Below are 23,316 nucleotides of genomic sequence, written 5' to 3'. Positions count from 1 at the left end.
GCAAGTCTAAAGCGTGATTACTAGCATCTTTCCTTCACTGAACTTAAAAAACAGTTCAATTGGTATGTAGGCCATGACAGGATTCTGCTTGTTTTCCCAGTGTAACAGCCATGCATGTTTTCACAAGTCAAACATGGCAAAACTAAATTTTATTGGTGAAAACAAAAGGAAAAAAATGCGTAGAATGGGAAAAATGCCAGTTACAAAAATGCCCTTTTTTTTTTAGTTAATATTTTTCACATTTTTTTATCAGTTGCATATATTGTTGGAAAAAGCAAGCAATAAACAAGCATGTTCCAGAAAATATTTACTTCCTACAATCTTACATTTGTTTTAAATAAGTGTGTAAAGTTTGTAGGTGTACCTACTTGTTTTGTTTCCCTTATTGCCTGGTAAATTGGACATCATGAAGGAACATTGCCTTTAAATATTTTCACCTCCAAAGTTTCTCAGTATCACACTGTAGGCTTATAACCTAAAGATAATCTGCTTATTTTCCAGCTCTTTTCAAACCTGAAGCCAGATAGATGAGCAGTTTTCCATGTATAGAAATTCTGCCCAGATCACACAGCAAATAACTGGAAAATAGGAAACCCTCCCACAGTTCACCAACCTGCAGTCGTGAGACCGTGAGGACATTTCCAGTGGTTTTAAAAACCTCAGACATCCTGAGCCACGTCTCAGAATAAGTCTTCAAATTTTCCACAAAACCAAAAGTGAAATTAGCCTGGGCAAAAGAATATATGGAGACAAATTAAGTAAAAACTACGTATAACAAATCTGAAGAAACAGGAAAAACTGGCATGCTTCAGATCTTCTGCAACGCCTTTCCATTTATCTTTGATAGTCAGCAGTAAGGATATCCATGTTTTCTTTTTTCTGCTTAAGATATGAAAAGTATTTGTTACAGTCTCTGAATACCAAACAAATCAAATAAAATCTTCCTGCAAAGTGTATGTTTCCCACCTGAAGTATCATAAAGACCTTTTTTATTTTATAATGTCTCTTTAATACAGAGTATCATAGAGGTTCTTCAGAAAGACAGAAAAAAAATGCAGTTAGGACCTATTCAAAAGAAATCTTTTGCAGACTTTATGGGTCTTTTATTCAAACGACTTTAACTGAATATATAATGAACATGAAAGTTGGTAGCATGGTCTGGACAGTAAATTCAACAGACCAATCAATGTATTTAAAAACACTATCACAGAGGAACACTCGACTATAGCAAAATATTCTCTGTCCCAGTCAAACATAAGCTACAATTTCTCTCTCAGCCACTAGCAAACAACCATCAATTTTTTCCAGCCTGTTTTAAACAGATCACAAGTGCACTCAAGATTAGAAAATACTGCAGTATCTTTTTGTTTAAATTGGTGTTATCGGTCACAGAAGTGCATTTAAGAACAATCCAGCATTGTTATTATGGTAGAGATCGTGACATTTCCCAGCAGTGTCTGCAATGAGATGTAAATTCCAATTTGGGACGACACTTTTTGCAGTAATTCCTGTTGAAAGTACACCATTTTTGCCATAGTATCTTAAGTGTCTTTTTCAAAATCCCACTCGTAGCACAACACGGGAAAACAATTTGTGGTGGTTCCTTCTTCCCATTTGTAGCACTGAAGGCCCCAAAGAGACCCTTGCAGATAATTTCATTTTCCTGAAAGAATTTATGCATTTAGCGTCTATGAGATTACCCATTCCACTTTCAAAAGGAGACTGACCCTAAATGTTAAACTAAAGTTTGGTGCCAAATCAACTAAACAAGTTCTTCTGTTAACAAGCAACACAGAAACCTCATGGACTGAAATCCCAGGCCTGAATATCAGGGTCATGTAACCCACTGTCCAGGCATGATGGTTACAAGCTGAGGGAGACCAGAAAAGGCAAGGGCAGCAAACAGCCAAAATGGGACATTGCTATTTCCCCAATACCGAGCATGCGCAGGTCACACTGCAACACAAGATCTAATTTTCAGACATCATTAGAAATTGTTATATCAAGCAGCTCAGAAGATCTGAACTCAGCAGACCTCAGATCTTAGTGCTTCTTGACTTGATTCTGAACAGCACAAAAGATATTTTTTTTTTTCTGAAGTCACTTCCAAGGAGCTATAATAGCCATAATCTGCTTATATTTAACCTCCTCATACAAACAATTAAAAAAAAGTACTGTAGCAGCATTGATTTTTGGAAAAGATGAGCTTTATATACTGTAGATGGTGATTTGAAAGAAATTAAAAGCAGCAAAGGGGTAAGAAATGTGCAGGGATTACAGAGACTATTTAAAGCAGCATAGAGGAAACTGAAGAACTGCATATTGCCTATCAAAAAAAGATTTGAGAAAGACAATATACATGCACACACACACTACACAGCAGGAAGCTATTAGACAAGATCCTTTTAAAAATTTGAGGTTACATCCAAATTAAAAAAAAAAAACAAGAAAGACTAGGAAAAAAAACCCTTGAGCAACCTGGTCTAGTGGAAGGTGTCCCTGCCCACGGCAGGGGGGGTAGAGCTAGATGATCTTTAAGGTCCCTTCCAACACAAACCATTCTATGTATCTATGAAAACGTTTTTTGTTTAATTTTTTTTTTTTCTTTTTGCTTTCTCATTCTCAACAGTAGGCCTTTGGGAAGTTCCTGTGTGAGATGCCTTCCACATGGAGAACACTTTAGAGACTCTAACTCAAATTGAAGCAACAGTAAAAATAAGTCACAGAATTTAACATAATGAACAATAAGTAGTTTCCAGGACAAGATAACATCCAGCCAAGAATTCTAAGAGCTCTCAAGGATTAAACAGTTGAAGTACTCACTGTAGTGTAACCTCCTGATTAAAATTCCCATGTTATCAGGGAACTGTAAAATAACAAATGCAATGCTATTCATAAAAGATGCTAGGGGAACCAGGAGACTACAGACTAATAATTCTGAAACCTGTACTCAGCAAATTTGAATTCAATAATAATAATAATAAATTACAATAAAGAGTAGTAGTGGAAACAGAGAACAGAAATAAACATATTTTGGAGATATAAACATAGGATTTTAAAAACTAAGTTGCCTCAGTTGAAGTTGAAGGACAAGCAAGTGAGAAAAGAGGTTGTTGATGCAGAACATCTCACCACAGGCACTATGAATACTAAGAGTTTATATAAATTCAAAAAGCAAGTGGAAAAATTATAGCAGTAAAGTCCTGGCAAGCTTGACCCTTAAGTTCTTGGTAGCTGGGACAGTATTTGGGGGCAATATCACCTCACTGACATCTTCTGTTCTTCCCTATACAGCCTTTACTGATTATAGCAGGAACCAGAACCTAGGGCAAGATGAATGTTTAATCTCACATGGTAAAGCAACTCCTGTAAGTTTGTATGCTGATGGCCAGATACACTTTGATGTTTAACAGAAATTCTCTTCAAGTTTGTTTCTTCCTAATCAATGAAGATCCATTAAAATAAAAATTCTTTGTAACACCTAGGCTGGATATTGCCTTTGATTAAAATTACTGACTTCCATATCAACTATAGTCCTGTCTGGATTCAGTATGTCTAAGCTTCTTCCTGATGTAAGAATAAATAAAAATGGTATTTTGAACTTATTGAACTGCTTTTATAATGACATCTTTTAACAGGCTGACAAGTCAAGTGTGCTTATGCAAAGCCAGGCAGGATACGTAAGTTTTGAGTAAGAACTTACTCAACTCATTATCATTTTTTCTAATTATACTAGACAAAAAGACAGGAAACTGAAATTAATTAATTTGCTAGACTTGTTTTCTTTCTTTCATTTCTCAATTGTCTTGCTACATTTATTATATTTTTTTTTTCCTGACTGTTCCAATTACAAGGAAATAGCACAAAGTTGTGCTTTTGCCTGAATATAAGATCAACTCTGAGAATCTTTTGAAATAAGAAATGCTTTCATAAGATCAGCTCATCAGTGGCAAAAAGTTCAGTTGCGAAAGCAAGGATCAAAGACATCGCACGTGGTCTTTGAACTTCTGGATGCTGGTTGTCACTGAACCTTTTTGCTCTCAGTCAGCACTGCAGCCTGTATCTGTGATGATCACTGTTATTCACAGTAGAACTGTTGAATTATTAGAAAACCAGCAATAACCTCACAATTTATCTAAGAATGGTCAATTACACAGTCTTGAAACAAGATAGTCCATATGAAAAAAACTTACAGAATATATCTTAGTATACAACCATCAATGTTATTTTAGGTTTAATCCTCTACTTTTTTCTTCTAGTAAATAGCTGCCATCTTGTCACATAGTCTAAAGGAAAGTAGAACTTCTGTTCCTATTTCAGTAGGAGATTTGGTCTGTGTAAGGGCTACAGGGTTGGGTTTTAGCAGCTGTGTTTGATATACCTGGGACAATACTTTGCATTTAAATTTCGTTCAGAATCAAGTCAAACAATAGCTGACAGGCTTCTGTAATACAACAACTTAAAAAATTGTTGGAGAATCTTTCTTACTACTTTCATATTTACACATAAACAGATATACATCCACAATTGCTTGTTAAATCTACAGGTTTGGGAGAAGAGTGGGGTTGTCTTTACACACAGATTCCTGAATAAACTTATGGAACTTTCACGAGCCTGATAATACATAGTGAGAATGAGACATTGTGCTAGAGGCATCTACCAGAATCTTTATATTTTTCCAGAGCATTAAAAAAAACAACCAAAGAAACAAACAAAAAAAAAAAAACCACAAGCAAACTTCATTCTGAACTGTATTACTCAGTCTTGATTTCACTAGAAGATCTATAGGGGAACACAACGTATGTCAGGAGGTTTATCTTTCTTATGAATGCTTTTAAGAATGTGGGTTTGGCATATTAATTGGCAAAACAATGTGTAAATGTCTTAAGTGCATTAGTCTAAATGTCACTGTAACACAGAATATAATTAAGTATTCAAAACGATCTGGAATTTTTATCATTTCTTACAACTCATTCTTTATAGAATTTCCATCTATTACGCATCAAGAGCAGCTTCATTTTTAGCTGACTAATAATTTAAAATTAATTATACTCAACTCCAGAGAGATAACCTGTTGCCCAAAGTTATTTAACTGCAAAAATCACTGAAAACTTATTTCCGTTTCACAACGAAACTATAAAGTTACCTACTATCTGCTACCTAGTATGTGACTTTTGGCTTAGGGTTTTTCTACTATCTTTTTAGAGCGTAAGTCAGAATATCATGCTGTACTCCATTTACATGGAAAATAGTTACCATCACATTTAAGGTTACTACAGTCTTTTTGTGTACCACCTACAACCAGTAATGCTTTTTTCCAGATTTTAAATTAACCTAAGTTATCATTCTTGCAATAAGTAATATTCCAGGGTAAAAGTCATATCTTTGCAAGATAAATGCAAATTTTGCACAGAACTCTAATGTGTACTTAAAATAAGTCATCATCCCTCCTCTTACAGAAGTGCCTCAAAGCTAGTCATGAGCAAACATACGATTGCAGACAATCATGCTCAAGACAGAGCACCTACCATACCAAAACTGCAGAGACAGTAAAACTGTTGAATAATATCAAATCATCACTGTTCACAAATATGGCAGCTCAGCTACTACTGATCATTCATATCACTGATATTAGAAACACAGTCAGGAAGGACGTACTTTAGGTTGTTGGGTATTTTTAAACACAGCTCAGTGATTCCATCAGAACAGGCTTTTGTTCCTGGGTCATCCATCCTCTCAGTTCCCTGTGCTGCCCCATTAGAGTTCCCATCATAGAATCATAGAATTGTCTAGGTTGGAAGAGACCCTTGGGATCATCGAGTCCAACCATCTACCCTACTCTACAAAGTTCTCCCCTACACCATATCCCCATAATAAAAAGTTGAGGACAAAAGCTCACTTGGAAGACATATCCTGCACCTTGATACAGCATGACTCACATGGCACTTCTGCTAATGTGTTCTTTTTGATCTTTCTATACGAGGTTTAAGGGACTTAAGAACAAAATTCTGCTTTTCACACTGAGGTGAAACCACTAACAAGGAGGATAAAAGTTAAGAGAAATATTAAGCTTAAAGTAGGAACAAGGTGAAAACTCAGGGGGCAGGGTGGATCCAGTTTTCTGAAAGGCAATTATCCAATTGTTTCTATCTACCCTGGAACAAGTGGGCCTTTAAAATGAAATACAAAGACAAAATCAATAAACAGAAATAGTGTTTCTTTTGATACTCACCTTCTCCATCACCAGGTCAATCATGTTGATGTTTGAATTGTACAGTATCTTCCCATGTAGTAAAGGTTTCAGGAAAGTCCATAGCAAAGCCCCATTATAAGACTGTAAAATCTCCTGATAAAGTTTCAAGCAAAACGGAGCTGCAAAAACAAAGACAGCCTCACATTTCAGACAGACAACACAGGTGAGGTTGGATTATTTTATCTTTTTTTTTTTTTAATTCAAAGAAAAGTTTGAGTCTTAATTTAAGATCTGCCACAGCACCACAACAAATACCATCCAGCTTCCACTAGACAGTCACTGCAGGTCCCTGAATAGAAATTGTTTATCAGAAACCAAAGGGCTTTTCACATTTGTGAAAAGCAGCCTGTGAACCCCATCTATCCTAAAAGTGACATTAGAGTGGACATAAAAGTGACATTTTAGAGTGGAAGGACACATGCAAAACCTCTGCCCACAGAACGAATGCTGAGGGAAGAGTCACCATAAAAATCCAGACTCAATCCACACCCTTGGTTGTTCTGTAGCTTTCTATTCCTACTTAAGAAAGAAGTAGGAATACACAAACTGCTTCACAAAAACACTTTTTTTTTTTTTGTATATTTTCATAAGAAACTACCAAAAATACAGGAAAAAAAAATGGCATGACAGTTAACTTCTTGATTTGAAAAATCTAATCAATTGACTTTTCATTCCTTAACCCAAAAACACGTTCCTACATCAGATGGGGCTATTAATGCATTAGGGTGTATGTCCTTCAGAACTAGGATCCAAGGAATAACTTCCAAGATATCACACTGCACTTGCACTCAAATAAAGGCAATGAGTTTCCTGTGAGAAGCATTTAGATTTTTACGCCCAGCTCATGTGTTTTGGGGTTTTTTATTATTTATTATTAGTAGATTTAGAAATATCCCATTTCCAATGCTGTGAGGAAATATTAAATAATGTCATTAACTCCTCGAGGAAGAAAAATTATTGTACACAACAGAAAACTAGGCCAAAGACATTTAAAATCCTGCCAAAAGTTAAAGAAACAAGTGTCAGAAATGTATCATTAGGAACACACAGTTCTTTGCCCAAATTTTTACTTTCTTCAAAGAAACAATCATTACTAAACACAATCATTGCTAAGTGACAGAAAAGAATTAAGAGGCTCCAAGCTGGCCAGTCAGAAACATCAATATGCTAAAGACACAGAACACTTGCTAATCTTTTTGCTGTGATTTTCAGAAAGTCATTGGCAAGCGTCTGGGACACAAAATACATACGAGTTAATCACTGTGAAGGAATATATATCAAGCTTTTGTGACATCACAGAAATTTTTTAATTTTCATTTTCCATTGCCTCATTTACCAATTTGTAAAATTCGGGAAACAGTATTAACTCACTCATCGGAATGCTGGAACTGATGCTTTAAAGATATTACAAGGTCCTAAGGTAAAAGGTCTTACAACACTCCAGAGTTGTGACAATATTTAAAGAAAAAAAAATCATCAAGAAACAGATAGCACTTCTGGCCTAAACAGCTTTGAAAGAGACTAAATCCCAAACAATCTCTCTCATCAGCCATCCTACCAACTCCATTCTTCAAATGGGAAAGAAAAGCAGAGCTGCCCGCTTACTGCTATCCCCCACACAAATGAAGGAGGCCAGGGCAGAGCTCTGGCTCCCTCCCAAGGGTCCCAGCCCAGCCAGAGTCAGTTTCTGGCTGCAGAAAATGATAGATGATAGAGCCATGATTCACAGTCACAGATCCGTCCCTCGTGACACTCTGCGAGTGTATTCTTCTCTTGCACAGGGCCACTGAGGCATTAGCAAGGTTATTAACAGTATTAAAATTAATCAGGGTAAGTCAAGTTTATATTGAGGAAAGGGAGCAAAGGTGAAATTATATAAGAGCCAAGAGATTTTTCTGGGCACTCGATAAAGAGAATAGGAATATCAACTATTAAAAAACTTATTTTATCCAGAGGACTTGCATATTTTACTGCATGGTAATACCACAGCTTTCTGTTCGCAGAAGAGAGGCACGCAGCAATAAATTCTCAATCCTGTATCTCAAAGATATATTTTTAATACCAAGTGCTTTAAAAATTCTAATAAATATGTCTCTAAGACAGGAATATTCTTACATATTATTAGCAAAGATAGAAAACAACCAGATTCACCTCTGTCTCATCCACAATTATCTCGTAGCCATAAAACTTTTATTGATCAACCCTTGTGCTCAGGATTACAGTGTCAATTGAGATGTCAGCTGGTATTAAAAACATTTCCATTTAAGAGAGAAAAACTTCTGTAAATTCTAAATGCATACATGCAACTTGTGATTGATAGTTTTTCTTACTTGAGTCTTCAGGAATGCCATATTTTGCCATATTGTCATCCGAGAGTCCCATGATTCTGGGCATGTCGATGAACAGGTTTGCATTGCTGAAAAATGAAGATTCTTCTTTACACACTGCCTTGATTACAGTCTCCAGGGATCCAACAGCTGAACTTCTGAACTGCCCACCGTGCAAGAACTAGAACAGAAATACAGATGAATCAAAGTTACTTTTAGTTGCTTCAGGGAGTAACCCTGGTGTTCTCTCAATATTGGCATCCAAGGAGTTTGACAAAATTAGACTGTTGAAACTGCTTACAAGAATGAGGGCCTGCTGTGCTCTTTTCTGTTCTCCTGATCACCTTTGTCATGGGGGTTAAAAAAAAAAGTCATGCAGCTTTAATTGTCAGGATACTCGATGAAAGACAGTAGTATAATGTACTACATTAAGCTTTGAAAAATACTGTGTATCAGTTAGGCAGAAAAGGAATGAAAATATCAAGACAACTGGACTACAGGTTCCTTGATCACAACGTCAGTTTCAACAAAGTCTGCTCTTCTGGTAGATTACAAGGTCACAAAGACAGCAGAAAAAAACAAAACCATTTTGTATAAGAATGCTTGCAGTGAAAACAGTTGCTAAGAAGAAAAAAAAATATTCAAGTGCACGTGTCCTAAAAGCCTATTTTTCAAGTACATCTTTTAACTTGTTAGATGTGCTTCTAGCTTTTGCACGAGTCATACCAACATCTATTATTGCCATTTGCTCATGATTAGCATATACCTAATGAGTAGAGCAATCCAACTGCTTTTATGGCTTAAGCACCATGATTCACCACATTAAAAATAAATAAATAAAGCCAGCCTCCTCTGTGCAGCTTCATTTTTCAAACAACACGCTCAGTTGTAACTAGTATCTCATGGAAGGCTGTACAGGTGCACAGTTCTAAGAGAGGCTACAACTGCGAGGCAATGCGCCGCTGGAGTATTACTGAAGGAGGCGTTGGCCCGCCTGATGCTCATTACTGTTGCAGATGCTTGTCAAGAAAACATAAGTAGACTATCAGATATCATCTGAAGACTGCATAACTGGCAAATAGAAAAAAGACTGTTATGTGAACCAAACACATTTGACACTGAAATAAATTAGCATTCTATCTATTCTAATTATTGGGTTTTTTAACAGAAGAGTCAGTTTTCAAAGCAGTACAGCACTTTACATAAAGAATAAATCACAGACAGTTTAGAAATTATGCTGTTAGAAACAGTTTATCCTGATCAATGCATTTACTGAAGTGCCAGGTGCTTCTTTAGTAATCCTGGGGGAATATTAGAAGTGTTACTTAAAACTCAGTGTTGGCTGCTCCCAAAATGCAACCTTTTTGCATATGGTTTCAGCATACAGCATAGTAAATAAATAATATCCAGATTTCATAATACCATCATCTACAGCTCTTGAATGAATCTGCTGGCATGGACTTTACTAGAGGAATAAACTTTATTTATGCACAATACTGAATAAAAGTGGGTTTGAATCCTTATTAGTGACTATTTGCACTAGAAGGATAAATGAGGCATATTTCAGTCAAAGAGCACAAACTTGCTAATTAATTCCAGTTCCAATCAAAATAACTTGAAATTCAAATAATGAATATTTATGCAGTAAGCTACCACCAACAGACTGAATCTACTTACTGTCTTTCAACTAAATATCCACTGACTGAATAAGATATGTTTCCTAAAATTTGGCTTTGGCTTTGATAAAGTGGGAAAACTATATAGGATGGATGTTCACAAAAAATTATCTTTGATCCAGTTGTTTTAGTTTAAACTAAATTAAGTAGGTCTGTAATCAAGGCTGACGAATCCAAACAAGGACCCTCCTACAAAGTAATCCGTCAAGTCAGTTGCTCCAACTAATTCATGGAAGAGGAAGGCTGATGTTGAAGATTAAAAAGCTGTCTGGAACTTGATTCTTAAACGGGGGCAAAAACCTCATAGCATAGGGTCTTCTGACCTAATTGGACAGCGGTACACTTAAAAATATTATAAATAGAAACAAATTCATGTGGAGCAGAAATATCAGCTATTCAACAAATGAAACCTAAAAGTCAAGCCAGGTTACAGCTTGCACAAAAACCTAAAATAAATTCAGAATCAATACGTTAGGAGAGAGAGAGAGGAAAAAAATTGCACTTTTCCTGGAAATCTATGAGAAGTTTAAAAATAATTCAAAATTTGATGAAACTGGAGGGCTAAAGGAAACAAATGCAGAGAAATAGGTATTCCTACTTATGGGTAGAGCCATGAACGAAATAATTGTTTTGTTTAATGTACTGAAATTGGCAGAATCAGGGGAAAAAAAAATACTGATTTGATTAAATTATTTTTCAGAAGCCTATCAAATTTAGGTGGCAATATTTGAATGAAAAATAGAAAATTCATCTATACTCAAGAATGAGTGACATAATGCTCCAGGAAATAATGGATATCTTGTGATGTTTAATAGGGAAAATATACAATACATCTTAAAGTGGAGAGCAGTTAAAGGCAAAAAGTATGTGAAGAGTAGAATTTAATGCATTATCAAGTTATTCCAGACCAATACAATATATTTATGTGGGAATGCAAGTACATTTTCCCTGAAAAAGACATATGGTGAAAAGACATAAACTAGGTGAACTCTAACAGCCAGTTAATGTTCTTGTCCTAGAAAATAGTAATCAGCATTAATCTAATAACTATGTGGCGGGTAAAAAATGGCATTAATAAGATATTGCTGGGACCCTGCTAAAAGGAAAGAAAACACCGGATCACAGAGAAGTTACTAGTGTTATTCCTGTGAGACTGATCCTAGGTCTACTGTGATAAGTTTTTTTAGCCCTGGAAGAAACAAATTATTGAAATTTGCCTATAATTTAATACCAGAAGGCATTGCAGGAGATCAGAATGTGATATGGCAAGAAACCAATTACCTAATTTAAAGTAAATTGAAGATAACCAGTGCAAAACTTATTTATCAACTGAAATCACAAGATGCTGTTATAAAATTGAGCTTACCTAGGTATACCACTGATTCTTGATCAAGTCAGAGACAAAAATGTATGCAGCTTACAAAAAAGGTGAATGTAAGATTAAGGAAGTCATTTTAGTAGTTATAGACATGAATGAGTGGAACTACAAGAGTCATCAGCCATAATTCCCCTCAAAGACTGTACACATTTCTTGTTCCCAACATTCAAGATTAGTCTTAATGCAGCATGCAGAGGTAACACTAGGATGTCTGAGACAACTGAGAGCCTGTTATAAGAGAAAAAACTAAACCAAACAAAACTAATACTAAAATTAATCTACTTAACCTATCAAAACAGAGAGGGATTACTTCCACAAACACATGGGCAAGTCAGAGAAGTAATAAAAGCTACAGAACATTTTTGATACAAGAGTAAACATACTAGCCATCGATAAACTTACCTCAGAATTTCATACATTTATAAATACAAGGGGCATTTCAAATGATAGTTTTAACAGATAACTTGTTCAAGTTAGTGGAGAGATTGGAGAATGAGGCCACCTTTCACAACTGACAACATTCAGTAACTCAGCAGGTCCCCTCCAGCTTATCTATTCATGAGTGACAACATACTGAAAATTAGCTATGGAAATATAAGCGAACAGTTTCAAACAGCAAATAAACAAGCAAAAATCATGTTTGAAATCAGCAGTGTTTTCCTCAGGGGGTTATCCATTCACTCAATGTTGTTAACAGTAGAATGTGGCTCTATATTCCAATTACTACTGACTGGAAGATACTGAGTTTTTACATCATCTTTTATTACACAATATGTAGCATACCAATTTGACTCCACATTTTACAGGTATTTTAAAGGTATTTCTTGCCTTTCATTTTGTCTTTCAGAAAAAAAAATTCCATGTGTATAATTGACAAATTACTTTACTATCTCTTTCATTATAGAAGCAATTAATTTTTTTAAATCAACTTCAAAATAACTTTTTCAGTTAGAAGTTAATGAAGGAAACAATCTGTCTTACTCTATGCTGAGTTATTACTTTAAAAATCTTTACATGCTTTATTTGTAATCTTCCCAGGTCACTGAACTACTTTGCTGTTCGTTATCTTGAAAATAAAAATCCAAAAGGATGGACTCTGGAAACAGAAGAAAATATTTAAGGAGGAAAGTGTATAACCAGTATCTGCACTTTAGTAGCACACTTATTCAATGGCACACATTTGGCCATTATCGAAAAGCAGCAAAGAAAATAATCAATAATTAAAGGTATTATTGGAAAGTAGGAAAAAAAAATCCAGTTAAACCTGAAAAGGAAAGGATAGTTAAAAATAAACACATTTACTAGTCTACAAAATGAGAAAGATACAGAAGGTCCCTGCAAAACATCAAACTTCTAATTTATTAACAAAAGACCTAGACACTCATTTTTTCATCCTCCACAAATTATTAGGTGACAAAAACAAACATCAATTTCTCAAGAAAAAAAAAAAAAACCAAAAGAATTAAAAATAAAAAAAAACTAAGGAAATGAAGTATATGTCAGAAAAAGCGGCCAAAAAAAAGTAAAATGGAAAAAGGAACAAAAATTCCAAGGTTAAGTCTATGCTATATTACAGGATACTCTGGGTTGCCATGGAGCAAAGATTAAAACTGTGACCAGATGGCCCTCTGCTGTTCGATATGTTCCTTTGCAAACTTTGTTTGAACAGGACCTTCTGAGAGGTTCTTCTATCAAATAACCAACTTTGGGATTTCACTCCAAAAAGAATACTTCATTTGTTCGAAGGAAAGTCTGACACAAACGGAACTAGTTTAAGGAAAGTAGAAGCATCTGATGACAGCCACCTTCCATTGCAGCAGCCAAAAAAAGAGAGGCTCAAAACCAAAACTAATACGTACAGAATAGCATTTTGCATGTCTGTCACACAGATTAGATCTTGAGAAATATTCATATCACTAGGGAAAACAGCATTTAATGCAGTTCTTACCCTGTACTCTAGTCACAAAGCAGTTTGTATTGTTTGCCACCAAGAGACCTTTTAGAGATTTGCAATTTTAGAACCAGATTCAATCCTAAACTTTTCACACAAAATAGCAAATCCAGAAGGTAATGAATGCCATAAGGGTCAGCAGGTCTTCCTATGGAATTGGACCCTGCTTAGAAGCAGAAATGTTTTTTCTGATTTAGTATTAGATCCACCCACCACTGTGCTAGCTGCATAGATGCTCACACAGCAACTGCCCATAAAAGTAGTGACAAAAGAAATATCCTCACTCGCACTTCATGCCACTTTTTTAAAATGTCAGGCAAAACTGTCAAAAACCTTAAGTGACACAAACAGAAACTCATGGCAGATACAAGAACTGCACATTGTAACTTGAAATCTTATCCTGAAAAAAAGTAAAGCTATTTCTTATAAACAAAATAATAGTCTGCTCATCAAAAAAATACAGCATTAGCAGAAAAGGCATGGCTATCTCCAAATCACAAATAATACATGCTACGATTAATCAACAGCCTAAAACCATATTAACTTAGGCTACGATCTCGTAAATTAACAAAAAAAAGAGAAACAACACAGATAGTCTCAAAATTACCAGAGTGCTTGAAAAAGACCAAATAAACGTTCCTAGGGTCTCTTGACTGTCTTCTCTCTAAGTTCCCAACTTTCTAAGACACAATTTCTATTAGTGTTCCTCCTTACTAAGCACACATCCCTAACAAAGCACCTCACAATGGGAATTAAGTTTCCATATTAAAATCATACACATACCTGCTGCAATGCAGAGATATCAAGCACACCAATGTCTTGAATTCCTTGGAGGAACACTGGAAGGTTTTCCATGACATGGTGGGCTTTATTGAGAAGAGAGCTGATACTAGAAACCACATCCAGTAGCATGTTTAGAACATTGCCTATCTCAGATGGTATCTTAATCTTGGAAAAGAAGGAAAAAAAAAAAATCACACCAATAAATTCCAATTAGAAATAAAATTTAACCTATCAATGAAACACTCAAAATTATTCAGTCTTTTTGTAAAATTGATTATACAATAGTCTTGCAAACCATGTTTAACAAACATCTTTTAGTATAACTCTCCAGTTGCTCTCAAATTCAGCTAAAGAAAAATTCTCTGGTAATGTTAGAATGGCCTATGACAAATCAGGAATCAAAATCCAGGGAACATAGGATCATAGAGTTGTCTAGGTTGGAAGGGACCTTTAAGATCATTGAGTCCAGCCATCAACCTAACACTGCCAAAACCACCACTAAACCATGTCCCTAAGCACAACACCTACCCATCTTTTAAATACCTCCAGGGATGGTGACTCCACCACTTCCCTGGGCAGCCTGTTCCAATGCTCGATAACCGTTTCTGTGAAGAATTTTTTCATAATATCTAATCTAAACCTCCCCTAGCATAACTTGAGACTGTTTCCTCTTGTCCCATCACTTGTTACTAGTGAGAAGTCAACACCCACCTGGCTACAACCTCCTTTCAGGTAGTTGTAGAGAGGGATAAGGTCTCCCCTCAACCTCCTTTTCTCCAGGCTTAACAACCCCAGTTCCCTCAGCTGCTTCTCATAAGACTTGTTCTTCTCCTGACCCCTCACCAGCTTCGTCACCCTTCTCCGGATACACTCCAGCACCTCAATGTCTTTCTTGTAGTGAGGGGCCCAAAACTGAACACAGCATTTGAGGTACAGCCTCACCAGTGCTGAGTATAGGGGGGATGATCACTTCCCCAGTCCTGCTCACCACACTACTCCTGTTTGTATCTACCAAGCTGAAGAGAGCTCTACTGCCTAAGATACTAATGGGAGCTGCAACATCCTGCCTCCTTGGAATTTAGTGTAAATGAGAACTTTTCCTTCAACAGGTTCAAGACGCTCAATGCAACAGTTTATTATTTTAAAAATAATTCATAAGATAAAGTAGATCTCACTACCACTGTAGTTGCTTTTGGAGTCCTATTAGACAACAAACTTTCCTGTCACACTCTTTCTCCCTTTGCATTTTTCATATGCACTGCCTTTTACCTAAAATAATTGTGTGTATTTCATTCCCTACTTGACTAAACTTCAATTGGCCGTTTGCTGTTTCCACGATGTAAGTTTTGGCATTATGAATCTTCTCTCCATTTCCTTTGTTTTTATAGGTTATTTAGATGATACAGTAATACAAACTGATTCATTGCTATCTGCCTATGCATGATAATAAAAACAATATAATCTCATTATATGATTTCAGCTGCTTCCTCTGATTATCATTATTTTCTCCACCTTTATTTGACTTCCTACTCTAATAATGTCTGCTTAATAGTCTCCTCAGCCTTCACCTGCTTTTACACATAAAAAAAACAAACATAAAAAAATCTTATTTAGTTAAACAATTAGCAAAACTTCCATAATAGTTTAGGATAAGCTGACAACATTTTTTTATTATTTTCTAGGAATTCATTATGCTTCAGTAGGATTCAGTAGAACAGCCCATCAGAATAAGCACTGGTTTTTTTCTCCTTTTTTCCCCTTTGAGGTTGGCGGATAATTCAGAAAGTAGAAATCTTTTCTTTTCCCTCTGGCATATCTTAACCTATTCTGGGAAACTGTCTTGTTTTAAAAGTATGTGGCCAACCTGTTTAACTGCGCATGCAGCATCCAGATTGTAACCCATCACCTACAGCTTTAGAACAGAATATTCTTCCTCCCAATGTTACAGTTGTTCAACTATTTGTACTTACATTTTATGTTCTGTCAATTACCCCAAAAGAACTGAAATAACATCTGCTATCAGAAATCCCATCCAATAATTTTGCTCTTACAGTAAAAATATTGTCTCACTGAAAACCCACACTAGACCCCAGATTATCTACAGTTGTACAGATAATACAGTTTTGCTAAAGACTTCTGCATCCTCTTAACAATAATACAGTGCCAAAACTCTAATGAAGTCATTTGACTTGGGTCATATAAAATATAGGTTTGCCCTACAAAAGAGTTTCATCCTGAGACCTGGAAAAGCTCCTTCCTGAACGAGCCACCTGAATTGCCAACGTGATTTTTACAGCAAACAAAATGCCTTCCAGAGTGCTACGAATTTTTCCTAGAAAATAATTTTGTAACTCTTGTAATGTGAGCTCCTAGGCTTCTTTTAGTACCAGTGATGCCAGATCAGTCTTCCACACTTACAAATTAAGAAGTAACAAATTGCACGAACTGCGAACTCTGCTGAAGATTAACAAAACTACATCTTCGACCTCCTGTGTTTTCTCTAAAGCTTTCATAGTTAACTCCTCAGTGATAATTTTCCTGAGGAAGCAAGAAATGGAATACCGTAGCAGCTACCAACCCCATTCTTCAACTGCGGAGTTAAATGACGACAGAAAAATGCCATACATCCAGTGTTTACTTCCACAGAAAAAGAACATCTGAAGAAATAAAAGAATTATTAATTTACCTACCTGCATGTTTTAGACAACCTTCAAAGGAAAACATAGGAACTGAATGCTTTTTTTCCCATCTTACCTTGTAAATGATATGACGTAAGTTCAAATTCTGCATAATCAGTATAAACATGGTATACAAGTCCAATGCTGGTAAAGAACATAATTCTTCCACTACCACAGAAGTTTTACTGTTTTCAGGTAGCTTTAGCAGCAGGCTAAGTAATTCTTCATCACATCTTCCGGTTAAAGCTACCAAAAAGGCACTGTAAAAAACCTATCATAACATATACGCATTAGAAACTTTTTCCCTGAAACGCATCACCTTCTTTTATAGTCAGTAAGGTGAGAATTTGTGTCACACTAACATGACAATTTGCAGTCATCAACAGACCTGAAGTAACGAACCATACAGCTCTATATCAGATTGGTATGTTCTTGCTTTATATTCTATGTACATACAAAAAGATGAAGTATATTTCTTATAAAGATTTACTTCCATTTGTGAACAGGTCTATCATTCATTCTATGAGCAATCATACCATAAGCAGGCATATTTACAATGCTGAACATTCCTATTCTAGCAGATACGCTCTTTGCTGCAGAAACACTTAAAGATCAAAATCTAGATATATGACTCTCTAAAATCAAACCATGTGGACTTTCCTTCTTTCAGAGGACACACAAATTTAACACTTAGGGATGCTTATATGGCACAACATTCACTCTGAGCCAGCTCACGTTTGTCAGTTCAACACTCTTTTAAAGTGTTATTATTTAAGAGCAGATGAAGGGACAAGTGCCTAAGCAGACTTTGGGCAAAACTACAGTAAAAACTCGTTGGATAAGGATGGTTTGCTTCTTCCTACAAAAATGTCATACAAAAAGACAAAAGTTTGCAGCCCAGATTTCTCAGGAGTTCTTAGCTATCCTTTCTCCTGAAACGTCTGGAAGAAAACAAATGCCAAGAAGTCCAGAAAAATTACAAGTTTGGAGCCTGTAGGAACCAAAGTGCAGTACTCCGGGCTCCATTGCACTCCTTAGGACAGAACCTGCCTGTACTGCCTCCACTGAATGCATGTGTAGCTAGTAACAGTACTCAGTGAAGGAGAGGATCCCCAAGAAAATCAAATTAGGAGCCAAAGTTGGTCAAGATACGCAATTTAACTCTTTAATTCCTGTGAACATTTTAAGTTTCCAATTTACTAGTTTTACTTTTAGATTTTTATCTAAACAGAATTTTGCTTTTGTGATTCCAAAGGATTTCCAATATATTTAAATATTCTCTTTTTTGGGGCATGTACAAGGAACAGAATATGAATATAAATATAATTCTGTTAGCAGCATAAAAGCATACTGATTTGGACTTCTTGCTGTGGAGGAAATTTGACTCAGTGATACAATTTGCAATTTATTCCCTCATGCTCCACATTAATACCATCGTTTCGGTCCATTTTTTAACCCGTTCAACGTTTTACCCACTAGATTAACTCCTTCTGAACTTTCCTCTTATCATAACAGAGGCAAGCACAGTAGTCGTATGCAATCACAGAAATAAAGGACTGCACTGGACATGCAGCTATCATTAGGGTTGTCAGACAGTGGCTATATATATCATAAACATACTGGGCATGACTAAATTAAAGCTTAAGAAAGTACTTGTGCATCTTGCAGAAGCAGTAAGAGACATAGGCTTTAATGCTACAGTTGTACTGGGAAAAGATTTAAGCACTTAAGCAAACAAAACATTCTGTATAGATATGTAAATGTGAGGCGTGTACATATATCTAAACTCTACATAGGACTTTGGCAAAAAATAAGGATAGAAAGTCATTTGAAAATTCAGTCAATTAGCATTATTATTGTAAAAGATCAAAGGTGCACCAAATCCCATTTAACTGAATCTCTTCCAGATGACTTCTCTCATTGCCATTTACTGGTATCAAAATAACAAGCTAACAATAAAGGCAGTCACACTGCCAAAGAAGCAGAAGAAAAAAATCACCTGTAAGTAGTTACGATGGTCTGAACTGCCTTTTAAATAGCCACACTTTTCACGACCTTGCAACTATTTCTGCAAGTGGAGTAGCAGTGACACCCAGTGGCTGCTTGATTGACCTGATTAGTTTATACCAGAAGTACACCCAACTCTTTTCAGTCATACAAACATTAACAGGAGAGAGAACTTGTAAGTTATGTGGCATTTTTCATTATTTCTACTAATCACTGGGATCACAGGAAACAGCAGCAACTTTAACACACACAGTCCTTCACTCAGAAAACTTACATAATCTACCCTTTAGACAATAGTCAAGAGACAAAAGATGAAGTGGAGGTGAGGTAAGGCAAGACAGTGGTGAGACAATGTAAGAACAGTGAGAAGCACACAAAGGTATATACAAAAAAAAAAGAAGAATAATCAGACAACTCTGTACTGCAAGGATAAGAGGTGGGAAGATACAAAATGATTTCTCCAGGAATCCTCACCTTTTCTATAGTACCAAGATAGCAAAGCTCAAATTCCATGTCAGCACGAGGGGTTAAAACACTGCTGAAAGTAATGAAGTGGTGCCATTTAGACCAGAAGACTAGCACTACTACAAATTGATCTCTTAATGCTTCACATTATTATTTTGAAGTCCTAAATATCACGAAATATTCCACATAGAAGTAACAAGTGAAAATATAAGATTCCACACAAACAAGGCGGTTTGTTTTATTTTGGTTGGCACATCAGGCTATAGATTGACCTGTTAATTTAACACTTCTTTTTGATCTTTTACCTTTGAATGAGAGATACTGGCTTCCAAGATGGTACTGATAGTTTCTTCAGAAATATTGACAGAAGAACCAATGGCCAGCCTTAACTGAGTAAGATTCTGCACACACTCTTTGACTTTCACGTCTGGAAGAGAAGAAAAATAGTGCCAACGGTACCGATCTGCTTAATTAAATTGCCCACAGACTGTACCCTTTTTTTTAAGATTTATTCTGAGGGGTGACAAAGGACACAAAAACTTCATATCATGTAATTAATTTCAACTTCAAATATAAAGGTCGTTCTCCTGACAGACTGGAGGGCTTGTGCATCTGTTTCCATTATCCTATAAGACCACAGGTTATCCTACATCCCTGTATTATGAGAACATCTGAAATTAGTGAAGCTGCCTATAGTCCTTTGAGATTTTTTTTTCCCCACTAACTTAAGTCCCCTTTTCTTTCTAATGAATCCCTGCATCTTATTGGACGGGCTGTGACAGGGTAAACTATGCTGTCCTGTGCCCACTCAAGCATACGTATGTGTACATGTGTATAATGAAAATATATTGTGCTAAGTCAGTAGTCTCCATAAGCAGTATCCCTTTAAAGTTTGAAGAACAATGAAAAAGTTATTGTCCTGCAAAATTATGCAGCAATGACTTGTAAAAAAGTGAAGAAACTGGAACCTACCGTTCAAAAGATTAAAATTGCTGAGAAGAGTTGCTGCTGGATTTTCTGACAACTGTAACTCCAAATTTTCAGCTACCCTGAAATGATAACTTGTTTTACATGTTACCAGAACTAATTGACATTGCTATGTACAAAGAGTAATGTGAATAGTGAAACAGCCACTAAATAAGGCAAAAGGGTCTCATTATGTTCTATGTACACACACTGTGCATGCAGTAAGCAACTCTACAGACCTTCTCATGCTGTATTTATGCAGTGCAGGGATCATCATACTACCTGCCTAAATGAGATGTCAAATTTAGAGATCTTCCCATGATGGCTAAGTGCTCTAGCAAACAGCAGCTTATGGAGAAGCACAGGTCTAGCAATGTCTCACCTCCATGTTTCTTACTGAACACACAGAGATACCAAGCATTGCAGTTCAGGATCAATAAAGTCTATCTAATTTTAATTTAAGTGATAAAGAGTATACACACATAAGATATTATTTACCATTCAAAAACCGGGCATGAGTCTATGGTCTATAAGAGCAGCATCTAAGCTCAAGTTTGTGTGTATTATTACAATAATTCACAGAGACAATTCAAGCCCATTATGGAAACTATCCAACAGTCAAATCAGTATAGAAATAATTATAACAAGGACCACTTCTAACTGACACCAAATTTGAAATACTCTGTAGTAGCAGTTTTATTCATTTACTTAAAATCTATTATTTTTCCTCAAGCAAATAGCAAATATCTGAAATTATTTGGAGTTCAAGCCTGTCAGTTTACAAGCACCATCCCATATACCTGACTGTTTGAACTGCTGAACTGATCTAAATGTTCAATGTTTTGCAAAAGATATCCAGCCACTGAGAGGACAAGTTCACGGCAAAACAGCTTTAAATAAAAAATTAAGATGTCAAAATTTTTACCTAACTTAGGTCATGGAAAGTGCAAAATTTTCTTAGTTGTAATTCAAAGTATTCTCCTTGTGGACCAGCAAAATTTGCTGCTAGTGCATAGCAAAAGCACAAGGGCTTTTTGAAATATCCAGAATTTTGCTAAATAACTTAAATAATTTGTGCATTGTATACACTCAATTTTCAGTTTAATGAACAAAGTTTAAAGAGACTTTGATAAATAGTCTCTGTAATTGCATAGATTAGAAGAGAGACATATGCACAAAATAATATCTCTAACAACAACCGTTTGGGCTTTACATTTGCAGTCGTCTCTGCACGTTCCCCAACAGTAGTTGACATTCACAGCTGCCATTGCTGGTATTCTGTAAGGCTCTCAGGAAGCTCTCCAAAGTATCGGAAAGTTTTTGGTTTATATATGCCACACTCTCACAATCCCCCTTGTTGAAAGAAGGCCACATTCTTTCAATATCCTGAAAAACATAATGATCATATGGTTAGCAAATTCACGAGATTATGCTACTGCTTAGTAGCTTGAAGTAGTCTTGGCAACTAGATGATGTGTGTTTTCAAATGAGAATACGGGTAAGGTAATACTCTTTTACTCATTGTATTTGTAATTGAAATTGGGTGAGAGGCTTTCAAGAACCAAGGAATTTTCAAAGACTTGAGTTCAGGCACCAATCAAAAATATTTGTGAATTTGACCCAGCCCATCAAGGAGAGTCATACATTAAAACAAATGCCAACATTTTCATTTGAAATTTAATTTTAAACTGAAATGGGCTTTTAATTATTTTTTTAGGCTTATAATTTTTATCTTTTTTTAAAAAAAAATTGTTCTAAACAACATCAATTTCCATTATCAAACCAACAAATCTGGATATCAACATCCAAAGTTTTTCTTGCATTATACTTTGTGTAGTATTCACTTTTATCTTTTCTCCTGAATGTTCACATTTCTGATTTTGCAAGGGATTTTTTTTAATACTTGCAGAACTAGGTCATTTAGTGGTGGTGGCTACAGAAATGCATTTGTTCCACAAAAGTTTACTTTGAGATATGAGCGATGCCTCTGATGTCTGTTTACCTCTAAACATTGCTGTTCATATCAGCACAATGTCCAGGCAGACAAACTAGCAGAGCTATTTCATAAAGAGGAGGCAAATTCTATACTACAAGCATTTAGTATTTTGTCTCTGTGTGCAGGCACGTGTGCCCTACCCAAAGGCCTGCTTCCAACTCTGGATGAGGCTCTGAATGCCAAATGTTACTCTCTTCTGCAAGTAATTTCATGCATTGTTAAAGAAAAACAGACTGACCCCAGCTGGTAACCACAATTGCTATTTTAGCCTGAAGGACTCTCTGGCCAAGAAATTTATTGTATCTAGCTTGATTTCATAGCTGTTCCTGTGAAGATTTAAAAGTATAAATGTACTCTGATTCATGAAATTAGCAGTATCACAAAACGTAAAGGTATTAAAAACGGGCTGCTGTTTGATATTGAATGGCAATCTAGTTATTCTAGTTATAGGGATTCTAGTAATTCTAGTAATATTTACAGCTTTCAAAGCTCACCAATGTTTATTTAAGGACCTCAGCTTTGTATAACCACTGTGGGGACTCATCATTCAGACAGTAGGAAAAAAAGAAGACATTTCCATTATTTTCAAAAGTTTAATGCACGTTGTAAACAACACTTGTAGGTGTTGAAACCACTCAAACCTGATAATGATCTCGAACCAGAGTGATTCCTTCAATGACAGAGAGGAGTAAGTGACTCATTAATCCATCTTTACACTTTGTAACAACACAGAAAATGTTGCCAATGAAAACGGGTTCTTCTGTAAGACAAAATGTCCAGGCTTAATCAGTTAAAAAAAAAAAAAAATACTGTAATCAGATGAAATTTCAACAAAA

The 23,316-nt window shown here is 35.8% G+C and overlaps 1 protein-coding gene across 1 annotated transcript in view; it reads right to left on the bottom strand.

Annotated features, from left to right (window-relative positions):
• Window positions 1-23,316, bottom strand: part of ABCA13 (ATP binding cassette subfamily A member 13) — a gene marked incomplete at both ends in the record, with an annotated part of 191,390 nt that overhangs the window by 122,927 nt on the left and 45,147 nt on the right. Inside the window, 8 exons of the mRNA XM_082499202.1 lie at window positions 6,233-6,372; window positions 8,584-8,761; window positions 14,369-14,533; window positions 17,123-17,317; window positions 19,824-19,945; window positions 20,491-20,567; window positions 21,698-21,870; window positions 23,122-23,240. Of these exons, the coding sequence (XP_082355328.1) occupies window positions 6,233-6,372; window positions 8,584-8,761; window positions 14,369-14,533; window positions 17,123-17,317; window positions 19,824-19,945; window positions 20,491-20,567; window positions 21,698-21,870; window positions 23,122-23,240 (1,169 nt within the window). The remainder of the gene's footprint in view (window positions 1-6,232; window positions 6,373-8,583; window positions 8,762-14,368; window positions 14,534-17,122; window positions 17,318-19,823; window positions 19,946-20,490; window positions 20,568-21,697; window positions 21,871-23,121; window positions 23,241-23,316) is intronic.

The sequence above is a fragment of the Vanellus vanellus genome (genome assembly GCF_965231255.1).
Source record: "Vanellus vanellus genome assembly, chromosome: 2".
NCBI classification, from domain to species: domain Eukaryota; kingdom Metazoa; phylum Chordata; class Aves; order Charadriiformes; family Charadriidae; genus Vanellus; species Vanellus vanellus.
The sequence above is the reverse complement of the archived record's forward strand: the minus strand, read 5'-3'. Positions and strand labels throughout refer to the sequence as shown.